General features: G+C 39.8%; 2 protein-coding genes across 3 annotated transcripts in view; one reads left to right on the top strand and one right to left on the bottom strand.

Annotated features, from left to right (window-relative positions):
• Nucleotides 1-14,622, bottom strand: part of SAR1 (SUPPRESSOR OF AUXIN RESISTANCE1) — a 67,528-nt gene that overhangs the window by 5,504 nt on the left and 47,402 nt on the right. The window contains exons 19-25 of one of the 2 annotated variants that reach the window (XM_028230874.2): nt 7,706-7,991; nt 7,385-7,513; nt 6,673-6,781; nt 6,504-6,575; nt 6,213-6,348; nt 5,378-5,485; nt 2,140-2,280 (exon numbers count right to left, since the gene is read on the bottom strand). In XM_028230874.2, the coding sequence (XP_028086675.2) occupies nt 2,140-2,280; nt 5,378-5,485; nt 6,213-6,348; nt 6,504-6,575; nt 6,673-6,781; nt 7,385-7,513; nt 7,706-7,991 (981 nt within the window). Of the gene's footprint in view, nt 1-2,139; nt 2,281-5,377; nt 5,486-6,212; nt 6,349-6,503; nt 6,576-6,672; nt 6,782-7,384; nt 7,514-7,672; nt 7,992-14,622 lie in introns of both variants that reach the window. The other variant, XM_028230868.2, reaches the window with a different exon arrangement.
• LOC145790537 (uncharacterized) lies at nt 9,330-10,143 on the top strand (the record flags this gene model as incomplete). Its single annotated transcript, XM_082868530.1, has 1 exon — nt 9,330-10,143. A coding segment is annotated over one exon (666 nt), but the record flags the coding sequence as incomplete, so codon positions are not given.

Below are 14,622 nucleotides of genomic sequence, written 5' to 3' on the forward strand. Positions count from 1 at the left end.
GTAAATGGGTGTTTACGATAAAATGTAACGCAGATGGAAGCGTTGAGAGATACAAGGCGAGACTGGTGGCTAAAGGCTTCACTCAAACTTATGGGATCGACTATCAGGAGACGTTTGCTCCTGTTGCTAAAATAAATTCCATCAGAGTACTGTTATCTCTTGCAGTAAATTCAGATTGGCCTCTACATCAACTTGACATTAAAAATGCATTTCTCAATGGTGATCTTGAAGAGGAGGTGTTCATGAGCCTACCGCCGGGATTTGAGCAGAGACTTGGAAGCGACAGAGTATGCAGATTGAACAAGTCATTATACGGACTCAAACAATCACCAAGAGCGTGGTTTGAACGCTTTGGGAAGGCAGTTATCAGTTGTGGCTTCTCGCAGAGTCAAGCAGATCACACAATATTTTATAAACATTCAAAAGACAGTAAAATTGCAATTTTGATTGTTTATGTTGATGACATCATTTTAACTGGTAATGATGAAGCAGAGTTAGCAACCCTCAAAGAGAAACTCGCAAAAGAATTTCACATTAAGGATCTGGGAGCCCTCAAGTATTTCCTCGGAATGGAATTTGCAAGATCCAAGGAAGGTATATTCGTTAATCAGAGAAAATATGTTCTTGATCTCCTTGGAGAAACAGGTATGCTTGGTTGTAAGATGGTGGAGACTCCGATCGAGCCTAACTTGAAGTTACAAGCTGCTAAGGCTGAAGAAGTCAAAGAGAGGGAACAATATCAGCGACTTGTAGGGAAATTGATTTACTTGTCTCATACGCGGCCTGATATTGCCTTTGCAGTCAGCATGGTAAGTCAGTTCATGCACTCACCAGGGACAGAGCACTTTGAGGCCGTTTATAAGATCTTAAGATATTTGAAAGGAACTCCAGGGAGAGGCTTACTGTTCAAGAAACATGGACATCTTCAAGTTGAAGTATACACAGATGCAGACTGGGCAGGAAGTGTTACAGACAGGAGATCAACATCCGGATACTGCTCCTTTGTAGGTGGGAACCTAGTTACATGGCGGAGTAAAAAACAGAATGTGGTAGCTAGAAGTAGTGCAGAAGCAGAGTTCAGAACTGTTGCCCATGGAATCTGTGAAGTAATGTGGATTAAAAGAATTCTTAAAGAATTAAAGCTTTCTCACCCGACACCTATGAACAAAGCAGCTATATCTATAGCTCATAATCCAGTTCTACATGATCGCACAAAACATATAGAAGTGGATAAACATTTCATCAAGGAGAAAATCAATGCTGGCATAATCTGTATGACCTACCTCCCAACAGGTGAACAATTAGCTGATGTGCTAACGAAGGGACTACACAAGAAGCAATTTGATAGCTGACTAGCAAGCTGGCTATGGAAGATATCTTCAAACCAGCTTGAGGGGGAGTGCTGGAAATTTGTGTTCATGTATATAATATGATAGTGGTGTTGGTGGAAGATAGTAGCATGTATAGAATATGATAGTGGTGTTGGTGGAAGATAGTGGCATGTATATAATATGATAGTGGTAGATAGTGGTAATATATAATATGTAAGTGGCATATAATGAGTTATAATGATGTTTGTAATATCTCCTATATAAGGAGTGTCATTTGGTCTTGTAAGATAAGAAGTTTTGAATATAACAGAAATATATTCCTTTTTCCCCATATTTTCGGAGTTCTTCTTCCTCATATTTTCTAAGTTTCACATAACTGAAGAAAGAAAACAATATCTGCAAATGGGTTAAGGACTGTCACTAAGAAGGTAGTTTGCCGAAGTACTTGCACATTCCAATTTTTGGTTACGCTTAGGCATTATAGGTTGGGTTTCACACAGATATTGACTAGTAGGTAGAGTAAGCAATGGAAATACAATAAAAACTTTAAATTTAACTAGGACCAACAGTTCATAAAATTTCAGTGGCAGTTTGTAAAGATCAATGCTCTGTCTAGCAAAGAAGACTGATATTTTCAACTAATGCCAAAGGACACAATGTACTTGAGAAGAAGATTAGTACCCTCTGCATAGTGATCAACATAATAAAATCTTTAAAAATACCCATGATCAACATAAATTAATAAACGTTTCCTGGTACTTGTGCAAAGATCAAAGCTATTTGTTTCAAGGAAGAGACAGAAATTTACCATTGATGCAAAGGATTCAAAGTACTCAAGCAAGAGATTAGTAGCCTCTGCATACCGGCCATAATCAACATATAGTTGAAACAAGAATGCAGGGTTTGCTTCATTGCCAGTCATCCCCAAAGTACTTTCCCTTCGAACACCCTGTCATAACCATGAACATCAAGCAAATTCGTAGGGTATGGCTTTAGTCATGAGAAAACAAGAACTTCACATAAGGCAAGATAATCAAAACAAGGCCAGATATTCACCCATTTAAAACTATATAAACTTGCTTCAATTAGAAATTACAAACTACATAGCAAAGTACTATGTGGAGAGGTGAGATCTAATTGAGGTACAGATCAGTTCATAAAGCTCACACAAGACAAAGAGTTGCCAATTAATCGTGTTCCAATTTCCTTTCCCCCATCCATTGATGTTAAGAGCAAAATACCATTTCAGGACATTCAAACAAATATTGAAAAATAGGAGTTGCGCTCACTGACTGGGTGATGAGGGATCATATCTGGCAGGCTAGCCTATCAATGTCTGGCCAAATTGAAAAGGCCCAAATATCCGATTAAGTCCAAAACTGCTTCTAGATTCAGAACCCTGACATTACTAAAATATGTCCTCTAATGCATAGTCAAGATTAGTCATTTACTAAATATAAAGAGTCTTTTTTGGGTTCTTTTTAATGCATCAGAATCTACTATTTTCATTACTTGTTGCTTTTTATACCGAAAATTTACTTTTATACCGAAAATTTACTTTCTTTCAAGTTCCCATTTAACCATATAGCTTTATTGAGGGAGATAGTTGCTAAGCAGGATGGCCATGGAGCCCTTTGGGAGGTATAATGCTGTCTGAGGTGGTGGTTGCTAGCTCACTGAAGATGGACTGGGTGGGAGCATAGGCGATCATGAAGCAAGAGAGCTGGCTTCTGTTTGTAAGAGGGTCTGGCCTTGCAAGCCAATTTATCTGAGAGCACAATACCACATGTTCTTCTGCTGTCAATCTGGAGGTAGAAAGCACTTTTGGTAGTTGCACTGAAGTACTCGGAGGCTTCGGTGACTACAATGGCTGACTGATGCTAAACAAGAGAAGAAAGGTACAGAGCCATCTATGTGCCTGTGTCATGATCTAGAGTTTATTGTCATGTAGAGATCTCTCTCTAAAATTAGTGAAGGGGTGAAAGTCCTTCGAAAGAAATGGGACCAGCCACCCTGACAAACTCGAATTTAATCACCAAGCCACAAGACCCCAATGATTCCTCATGAGGGTCATGGGATCGCTTGAACAGCCCATGACTATGGGCTCCGGTACCAACCTTGAGGGAGGGGGTTTCTAGGCCCCACTCTAGAGAGAAGCTAGTGTAGAGTATTAGGGTGCCTTTAGATCATAGCAGATGTGCACCCAAATGAAGAACTACCCAGCCAAGCTGAGGGAGGGTCGAGCGAATGTATCACAAGTGCAGGTCGGCATCCTTGGGTAGAGAGCTATCTTGAGCAAATGGGAGAGAATCATCCGTGCCTGGGGCTTCCTGAAGATTGGTTCCAAGAGCCTTGGCTCGAGGCTAGGGCATTGTGTAAGCTAGCCTTGAGCAACATAAGTGACGGTGTCTGGTTGGTCCAAGTTTTATGCAGGCTCACATTTATGTTGAATCTAGTATCTAGTTCAAGTCCTTGCAAGATAAACTACTGTTTTATCATGTGGATTTCAATGTGATAAATTAGAAACTTAGGATATTTAATAAGTTTGTAAAAGATAATAGAAAAAAAGTAGGGAGAATTTTGACTTCAAATGAAATGTGGAAACAGAGACCTAAAACAATTGAACTTCAATATATTCATAAGGAAAATATTCAACTTGCAAAGATATAGTAGTATCAAGGCTTGCACTAAAGTTTTGTGAAAAGAATATCCGAAAAGGTGAATCTCTTTCAAAGATACTAAGAAGGCCTCCTCCTGCATCCCAAAACTTATCCCAAGAAAATGAGAACCATAATACAGCAAGAGGAGAAAAAAGGATAGAGGTGCAAGGAATAAAAAGAAGAAAAACAAAACATTGACATAAACTTAGAGTGATTTTGTGGGAGTTCTTTTTCTAACACCAATTTTGTTGGAGTTCAAATAGAAGATGAACTTTAGTCAAACTGTTAAGCTATGCACAACAACTTGACTAAAGGAGAAGGAATGAAATTCTACAATCTAGAGGAAGTGATGTAGAAATAAGTAGAAGAGAGGGAAAGAGGAACACACAGCCGCAGCCTTTTACTCTCAATAATATTATTCCAAAAGTTGATTATTACGCTGCAAACCCTAGTGTATAATTGAAAGAATACTTCTAAGAAAGTGATGTATCCATGCCGTGTTCGTGTCGGACACTGACACTCTTTGGACACTTTCCTGACACGTGTTCGACACTCTTCAAAGCGTGTGTCCTATTTTTTAATTTTTTTAAAGACCTAGACACTTGGAGGACACATGTCTATCGCTTAAACACACATATCTATCAATTAGACACAAGTGAAACTAATTATAAGTTTGAACAAAATAACTTAAGATACAATAATAAAACAAAAACTATATAAATTTATAGAAATTAGTGTCATATTACATTTTTTATTATCTTTGAATGATATATTTAACATATAATAAATATATAAAATTATATATTTCATGTGTCTCCCACATGTCGTGTGTCTTGCATTTTTAGAAAATTGGTGTGTCCATGTCCGTGCTTCTTAGTACGAAACTATTCCTATTATTATTTGGAAACAAAATTAGAATATCTTTCTAATAATTATATTATTAAACTAACTAAACAATAATAATAATAATAATAATAATAATAATAATAATAATAATAATCTACCAATGACATTTATAAGACCAAAAGGTCGTCAAGCCCATGGGCTTCACCCTAGGCTTCAATTCTGATAATTAGCTTCCAGCCAGTCAAGGGTTGTGTCATCAGGAAGTTATAACTAATCAATGTACGATGTGAATATCTAGTCGTCAGACAAAGATGGCAAATTGGAAATTAGGAAAGAATGGACAACCTACGAAGACAATTCAAATCAAAGACCAAAAGCCTAAAAAAAATGAAAAAACTTGAAGGAAGCTTCATTGTTGCATTTCTATAACATATATATATATATAACCACATTATCCAATGTAAACCAAACCAAACCAAGCCTTAAGTCCCATCAAATGGGGTCGGCGCACATTATCCGATGTATGGCTAAATAATTTACCTTGAACATCTGAACCAACCAAAGTGGCAATTCAATTTGAGGATCAGCAGAAAGAAGAGTTTCTGCAACAATTACTGGTAATCTGGAATGAAATCCTTTGTATTTTTCCTGTAATTAATAAGTACCAATGGAAAATATATCAGTCATATGAGACAGGACAAAAAGAAAACTACAATTATTGCTCATAATCCACAAAAGTCTACGCCATTTCCTGAATTAATCAAACAATTAAGCACAACATTGACCCATGCCACTCCAAAGGTTAGACTAATGTTCTAATTTCAGCTCTACTAAGAAATTTGGAGACAAAAATCTTTATTACAAGTCTACCTTCAAGAACATATAAAATAATCACAGGGTCTTTGAGGAGGTTCTAAATGCCACAAAAACACAGAATACAATCACAAGGCCTTTGAGGAAGTTCTAAATACCACTAATTAATGAAGCCAAACTCATTTTATTTCTTCAAAAATATCACACCATAAACGGCGCCTAACCCATTACAATAATTCTAAATGCGGCTTAGTAAGCAATCCCCTGGACTCCCATGGAGGCGGCAGTGGGGAATCTTGGATGGGCGGATAGAAAAATGCCTATAGATGAAGTAGGCCAGAGTAACCTGCTGGCAAATGCCAGCAATATATTAGTGTCATATTTCCCTACATGACATTAAACTACCAACAGCATGCATACAAAACAACTAACAGCTTCGATGAATATCTATCAAAGAACATAAGGAATTAAAAATCCCTTGAGTTTATTGAAAAGTAAGAACAAAAACTTCACATATAACAGAAAGTTAAAATGACTTAAAAACGAAGGAAGCAGTACGAACAAGATAGAGCTCAAGTGTTTCCCACTGGGTATTCCCTTTAGACTGATGCGTTGGAGGAATCGTATCAAGTGAACCATGAACAACCACTTCATCTTTTGATGATGTCAACAGGAGACCGGACATTTTAATGTCATTCCTGAAAGGTATATATTACATTAATAATTTACAAAGGAATCCAAGGGAGGGGACTTATGTCAAAAATAAACATTAAGCTAGACCCAAAATGTCAAACAATAAAAGGATTTAACACACTCTGAACAAATAAAGAAACAGATATCAAACATATCTTACCCAATCAATGAGGGACCTACTCTATTTGGACAGCACTTCAATGACATTGCAATAAAGACTCTTTCCAGTTCCCTAAACAAAAAACAAAAAGGATTAATATTATAGAGGTTACGCCAAAGATCCAAAGGTAGCACATATAATACTGTACAATTTGAAACAGGAGCTACACCTCTTCAATCCCGAACCCTTCCAAAACTTCAAAATAACTGTAAAAGCCATGTCATATAAGTCTGCCTGGAGCAACAAGTCAACCAAGTCCGGCGGGGGTTTTTCATTCCCTGGAAGGAGAAAAGGCCAATAAGAACAGAAAGGAAAGAAAAGCTGACACTGTTCTGCCCAACTAGTTAAAAGTTGAATATATGTCAGAATGCTTGAGAAAGGGTCAATTTTCTACACAAGTTCATCATCATGGGCAGTGTTTCTACATCAATTACCCAATCCACATGGGTGGCCCGATGGCAATTTCAAGGTTTATATTATATTAAACATCAATCACTCAACCCACATGGGTGGCCCAATGGCAAGGGCCTTGGGGCAAACTGTAAACTCAGACATTCTAGGTTCAACTCTTGTTGCCCACACCCAGTCTTTACTATATACATGTCTTGCCGACGGGTGCATGCATCCAGGGATTACCCAACCCATTCACAGGATGGGTAGGATGGGGTTTCATCCACATCACAATAATATTAACAGCAGCAGCAGCAACAACAATAATAAACATCATTCACTTCTGAAGATGAGTTAATGTGAGTATAGGTAGAGGGATAAGGCTAGAACTTTAGTTTTGGGCTTAACATAAATTACTCTCAAACCTGAAGTTGTCTCCAATATTTATGTATGAGAAGTACAATGTTTCTAGGATAACAAAAGAACTGTACCAGTAAATGTCCATTTGACATTTGCCAATGAGAGCATATATTCAGCTGATGTTAGCACAAACTCGTTTTCAAGCTTCTCTACATCAACATAAGATTGCAATCTTTGTGTTTGAATACCATTGCCAGCCGCTGCAGCAGAAAAGAAAACATATTATTGTGTACATGACCACTCTACTATACTTGTAGGGTGATAAAAGCATATGGTAAACAAGAGAAGAATCATAGAGAGGGCAGTTATAATGATTATTAAAAGAAATTAAAGAAATTCCTAGCAAATGGATTCTTTACACTGTTCATCCACCGTTAATCTAGCCTTTTTACTTGAATAATGTTCTTTCTGAAGAGAGCTTTCTTCAAGTAGAGGATCGATCCAAGCATATGCAGGATGAACAAGATGCAGTGCATTGATAGTAGCAGAGAGCCCATTCAGCCTCTCTTGCAGAACCAGGGACCTGCGTTGGTGGTCTTTGAAAGCTGCTTCAGCTTTCAATTGAGCTGAATATAGATAAATATAAGTTGCTGCTCTTCTCCAGTTATGTTGGCGCATCTCAAACGCATAAAGCAATTTAAAAGGGTTCGGCTTTGCTGAAATATCTGAGCGCCCCGCCTACAAGAAGTCAGAGCAAAAACTGTGAGAATATAGTTCTAGTTCTATTCGGTTTTCCTTTTTCCTTTTAGGCTTAAGAATTAGAGTTCTATTTAAGTGACGTATTCTTTTAGGCTTAGGAATTAGAGTTCTATATAAGTGATGTATATGTATTCTTTGTTTTAACTATTCAGTCTAATATACAGTTTCATTCAAAAAACTTACATGATATCAGAACAGTCACCATTATTCTCTTATTCAAAACCCTAGAACTGTCACCATTGTTCTTTGATTCGTGCTCTCTCGGACTCACTGGTTGTCTTCAACTTGGGTGGGTGACCCATCTGTTCCTAATTCAAAGTCGTGTTTGCTGGTCTTCGCTTTCTCTCAGTGCGTCGACTTGGTGCTTCAAGTCGTCTTCTCTCTCTGGTCTGAAGTCATGAAGGCTCTCTGATTTTTTGGTCCGAAGTCGTAGCTCTCTCGTCTAGGTCTGATCGTGTTCGCGAGGGTTCTTCATTCTCTCACTCTGCTTCGAGGCAACAAGGGCTCACTCTCACTCAGCTTTGCTTCGTGAAGAACCTCTCTCGCGAAGGTTTGCTCTCTCTCTCTCGGTGGTGTCGTTTTCGCAAAACTTCTCTCTGGCTCAGCTTCGCTTCGTGAAATCCATCTCACTCGCTGATTTCTATCTTTGTTGCTGGTTCTAGGTATTTACACTTGAAGCCCTAATTTGTTTTATTTATACTTCGACCCATAACATTCTATAAAATTTGTTTTGTTACAATGTCAGACACTGAAATCCAAGCCATCAAATGCAAACTCACTGGTGGCAATTATGCCTATTAGGCCAGTGTTATGAAGAATTTTCTTCTCAATCAAAAAAAATGGGGCTATGTTTCTGGTTTTATTCCTCGTCCATCGAACCCGAAGGCAAAAAGATATTTGACTTCCTATAATACGTGGGATTGTGATAATGTCCAAGTTCTGACCGGATTTTAATTATATGAATGATCGTATTGGAATGTGTTAAAATCCACCTACTCTCCACCTACTTCACCCACTTAAACCTACTCCACTAAACCTAACCCACTACACCACTACCACCTCCACTTCACCTACTCCTTACCTACTACACACTCACCCTCTTCTATATATAGGAATCATGAATCATTGTAATAGATATCAATATATATCAATCAATAATACAATTCTCTATTTCTCTTTATACATTAAATTTTCTACATGGTATCAGAGCAAGGTTAAGCACTTAGTATTTTTCGCTTCACCGGCGGGCGGCAACCTCGCCTTGGCCGCCCGCCGGACCTCAACCTAATCTGCTAGAATTTTCTACACATACCTTGAAATTTCTTCGAGTCCACCACCACTGCCTCTCCTCTCACTGTTGTCCTCCCATACACCACCGTCTCGATCGTCTTCATCTACAATGTTGCAGTGAAGGATCTCAAGCGTGGTTTTGTTGCATCCAACTCAAAGGATGATCCAGCCAAGGAAGCTGCAAATTTCACCTCCCAGGTTATTATTATGAATCACCCGGGTCAGATTGGTAATGGGTATGCTCCAGTTCTTGACTGCCACACCTCCCACATTACTGTCAAGTTTGCTGAGATTGATCGTCGATCTGGCAAGGAGATTGAGAAGGAGCCCAAGTTCTTCCGTGAACATGCTCTCCTTCCTTTTACTCTTGGAGTGAGGCAGATGATTTGCTGCTGTAACAAGATGGATGCTACCACTCCTAAGTACTCAAAAGCAAGGTATGATGAAATTGTGCAGGAAGTCTCTTCCTATCTGAAGAAGGTTGGTTACAACCCTGACAAAATTCCTTTTGTCCCCATCTCTGGTTTTGAGGGTGACAACATGATTGAGAGGTCCACCAACCTCGATATGATTACACAGCCCAAGAGGCCATCAGACAAGCCTCCTCTTCTCCACATTCTTGATAACACCAACAGCAACAGTTTGACGCATTTATTAGAGAAAAGGTCCAAAGGCAGCTCCTGTCAAAGCTGATGCTCAGCAGGCTGTACCACCTATTGAAGTGCCAGCACTATCCTTGCACATGGGGGGCACCCACTCATTTCTTTATTGTTTTCTTTTACTCACCCATGTGACCCACGATGCAACCTATACTTTTTCTTTTCTTTACACTCTTGTTCCCCACTTTCTTTATTATTATATATATATATATATCTCTTTTTATTATATTATATTAAAAAAAAAAAAAAAAAATCTTCATCTCTCCTCCGTTTGATTTCCAACTCCATTATTTTTATTTTTATTTTTATTTATTTTCTCCAAACCACTTTCCTTATTTCCTCCATCTTTTATTTTTGATTTCAAATATATTTTTATTATTTTTTCTTTATTTTTCTTTCACATTCTTTTTAATCTTTTTCCAATTCCCTTCATACCATATAGCTTTGCACACCAAATCATATTTTATTCATCTCAGGGATTAACCCCGATCACAATTTTACACACAAAAAAAAAAAAAAAAAAAAAAAAAAAAAACCAACAAACAAACAAACCACCACAACACACCCGCACCCACAGTGGTATTTTTCTTCTCTACTCTGCTGCAGGTCTCTTCTTCTTGCTTTTCTCTTGGGTGTCCCTTACCGGCGCTGCCTCCATACTACCCACTCCACCGAGCACGTTCACTCCCTCCTGCTCCTCCACTGCAGCATATGGTAGACCTCCAAATCGAAACATCACGGTGGCCTTCCGCTTCAGCTCCTTGTTTTCTGCCCTTAGCACGCTTATCTCTGCTCGCGCATCCTTATACATGCGTTGGAGCAGAGCCAGCTGGGAGTTTACATGCTGCACCTCATTTGTCCTACTCTGCAGCCGGTTCGACAAATTTGTGACCGCCGTCATGGTTTCCACGCATGACTTCAGAGTATACTGATTAGCCTCAATATCAGTTTGCATCGCCATTTTTTGCTCCACCGACCGCATCGGAAAGTTCAATGGAGCAAAACCAGAGGTGTTTGGTTGCGGTTCACTGGCCACCGCACCAGTTATTTCTCTTGTGGGCTCGTTCAGTTCTGGAAAGAGCGTGAGCAGGTTCTGGGTAGCTGGACGGGAAGAAGAGGCCATGTTTTTGAGTTGCTAAGTGTTTCAGAGAAGGGTTGGTTTCCGGGTGTTTCAAGATTTGCAGAGACAAGCTCTCCGAGCATTCAGAGGTTTCAGACTCGTATGCACAGCCTTCGCCTCAACCTTGTTTTAAATAGCCAGGGCAAGCCACGCGCATTGCGCGCCTCTTGCCGCCCGACAAACTGGCACGCCTTTTCATGGCACATCTTTTGATCAAGTGGGCACGCCTTTTGATGGCACGCCTTTTGAAAAAATTGGGCACACCTTTTGAGGGTGCAACTTTTTTAAGGGTCCGACAAGACTCTGTAAACTGTCCCGACATTGATTCCGGTTAGCTCCTTTATGGGTCCGACAAGACTCTGTAAACTGTCCCGACATTAATTCCGGTTAGCTCCTTCATGGGTCCGACAAGACTCTGTAAACTGTCCCGACATTGATTCCGGTTAGCTCCTTTATGGGTCTGACAAGACTCTGTAAACTGTCCCGACATTGATTCCGGTTAGTTTCTACAAGGGTCCAGCAAGACTCCGTAAACTGTCACAACAACTGTCACAGCATTGTCTGCTACAACGGTCCGACATGACCCCATAAACTGTCTTCTACATCGGTCTGACACCGCCATCCAGTGTCCTCTACACCGTTATGACACCACCATACAGTGTCCTCTACAACGTTATGACAACCCCATACAGTGTCCACTACAACGTTATGACACCACCATCCAGTGTCTTCACCAATGGTCTGACACGACCATACAGTGTCACCTATCCTCTTTTATTTTTATGTATTTTCTTGTTTTGTTACTCTCTCCAAACTCAAGTTGGTTAGTTCCTATCCCCCTTGAGTTTGCGGGGGGCTGTTAAAATCCACCTACTCTCCACCTACTTCACCCACTTAAACCTACTCCACTAAACCTAACCCACTACACCACTACCACCTCCACTTCACCTACTCCTTACCTACTACACACTCACCCTCTTCTATATATAGGAATCATGAATCATTGTAATAGATATCAATATATATCAATCAATAATACAATTCTCTATTTCTCTTTATACATTAAATTTTCTACATATCAATATATATCAATCAATAATACAATTCTCTATTTCTCTTTATACATTAAATTTTCTACAGAATGATATTTTCCAAGTACAGTACTGCCAAGGAAGTGTAGGATTATTTACTAGGTGTTTATCAGCAGCCCAACTTTGCCAAGCGATATGAGCTTGAAATAGCTATTCAGAGTGCTCGTCAGCGGGATCAGACTATTCAGGACTTCTATATTGAGATGATAGGTCTCTGGGATCAGTTAGCTCTTATGGAACCACCTAGTCTCAAGATACTAGACGCTTATATTGAGTTTCAGGAGCAGGGTCGTTTAGTGCAGTTCTGAACGGCTCTTTCCCCTCAGTATGAGGCTATCTAAGGTGGCATCCTTCACCGGTCTCCTTTTTTCTCCATGGATGCTATTGTTCGTGAGTTCCTCTCCGAGGAAACCCGTCTTAAGACGACCAATCAGACTCTGCCTCCCTCTGTCTTTTTGGCTCTTTCTAAGCCTCCTTTATTATCGACTCCACCTCCTCATCAGCTTCAAGCTACTACAAAACCCAAAAAAGGACCATTAGGTCCATATGAGTGTGTTTTCTGCCATCAGAGAGGTCATTGGAAGAGCAACTATCCCAAGAAGGGATGTCAGCTTACTCCGTCTTCTCAAACACAGTTCCGCAGTCCTACTCCAAGTACTTTCCGACATTCTGCCGCTTATACCGCATCTGCTTCAGCTCCCGATCTTGACTTGGCTTCCTTGAGTGCTCAGATTATGCAACTTCAGGGTATCTTGTCCACCTCTCAACCATCCTCATCTGCCACCGCTCTTACCTCTCTTCATTCAGGTTTACTTAGGTCCTCTTCTAGTATCTCTTCTTCTGTCTGGCTTTTTGATTCTAGTATCTCTCATCATATGCCTCCACACCTTTCCTTACTTCAAAACTGTATTCCCCCACCCGTTCCTATTACTGTTAATACTGCTAATGGATCTGGTATATCTGTACTGTCTATTGGGTTTGTCTTACCCTTTGCTATGTCTGTTGTTACTATTCCCTCTATTCTTTGTCCCTCAGATATCTGTCAGTTTATTATTTATCAGTCAACTTGATACTTCTGGTTTTGATGTTATCTTTTCCTCTTATGTCTGTTGTGTGCAGGATCGGGTGTCCAAGAAGCAGATTAGGACCGGCCGTAGAGTTGGAGATCTCTATGTGGAAGAAAGCTTACATCTCCCCTTATCCACCTCTCCAATTGCACTTTCCTCGTTTCAATTAGATTCTCAGTCGAGTCAGTTTTACTTATGGCATTCTCGCCTTGGTCATTTGTCTGTTGATCGCTTATGGCCTTTAGCTCAGTCAGGGTTGTTGGGTAAAGTTTCTCTTAATCAAATTAATGAATGTCGGGGGCATAAACTTACCAAAATGTCAGCTTTATCATTTAATAAAAGTATGCCTTTCTGTTTCTCTATTTCTCTTGTGCATACTGATATCTAGGAACCCTCTCATGTTCTTACAAAAGGGGGTCCTGCATACTATATGTCTTTTGTTAATGATTGCACCCGCTATACTTGGGTTTATCTTATGACTCATAAATCTGACTTCTACCAAATATACTATAACTTTCAGTCTATGATCACTACACAGTTTGGCTCTACCATTAAATTGTTACGGTCTAACTTAGGTCGGGCGTATTTTAAAATTGAGTTCTATGAGTATCTAGCCAATTTAAGTACTATTCACCAAACTTCCTATACTGACACACCCGCCCAAAATGGTCATGCCGAGCGTAAACACCGTCATCTCCTTGAGACAGCTAGATCTCTCCTTCTTTCTGCCTCTGTTCCGGCTCCTTTTCGGGGGGAAGCCGTTCTTACAGCTACTTTTCTTCTCAACCATATGCCTACCCCTCTACTCTCTGGTAGTTCTCCTTATGAGGCTCTATTTTTCTAACTCCCTCATTACTCTCTCCTTCGTGTTTTTGGGTCTACATGTTTTGTCCTTCTTTCTCGGAAAGACAGGACAAAACTTAGTGCCCGATCTATCCTGTGTGTCTTTTTTGGATACAGTCTTACTCAAAAAGGGTATCGTTATTACGATCCTGTTTCCTACCGCCTTTATGTCTCTCGCCATGTTGCCTTCCTGGTGGAACGTCTAACTTACTTTCAGTTTCCTCCTCTCACTGCTCCGGTTTCTAAAGAAGATTTGATTCACATTGATCCATTTCCTTCTGAGGTCTCTCCTGATGAGTACATCTCTCATGTTCCCATGAACTTGTTCCTTCTTCTCCTCTTACTACACCTTCTGCTAAGTCCCTCTCTACTGTACCCCATGAGTCTGTTCCATCCTCTCCACCTCCTCCCTCGCCTGCTCATTCTCCTCCTCCGTTGTTAGTCTATTCTTGTCCATCTATTCTTGTCCAGTGTTATTAGAGGCACGACCTTAGTTGCAGGAATCGTGCAACCAGGTGGCGCGATTCTGTATTTCCTAGA

Source organism: Camellia sinensis, chromosome 5, assembly GCF_055761805.1.
Source record: "Camellia sinensis isolate YWXY chromosome 5, ASM5576180v1, whole genome shotgun sequence".
Classification (NCBI taxonomy): domain Eukaryota; kingdom Viridiplantae; phylum Streptophyta; class Magnoliopsida; order Ericales; family Theaceae; genus Camellia; species Camellia sinensis.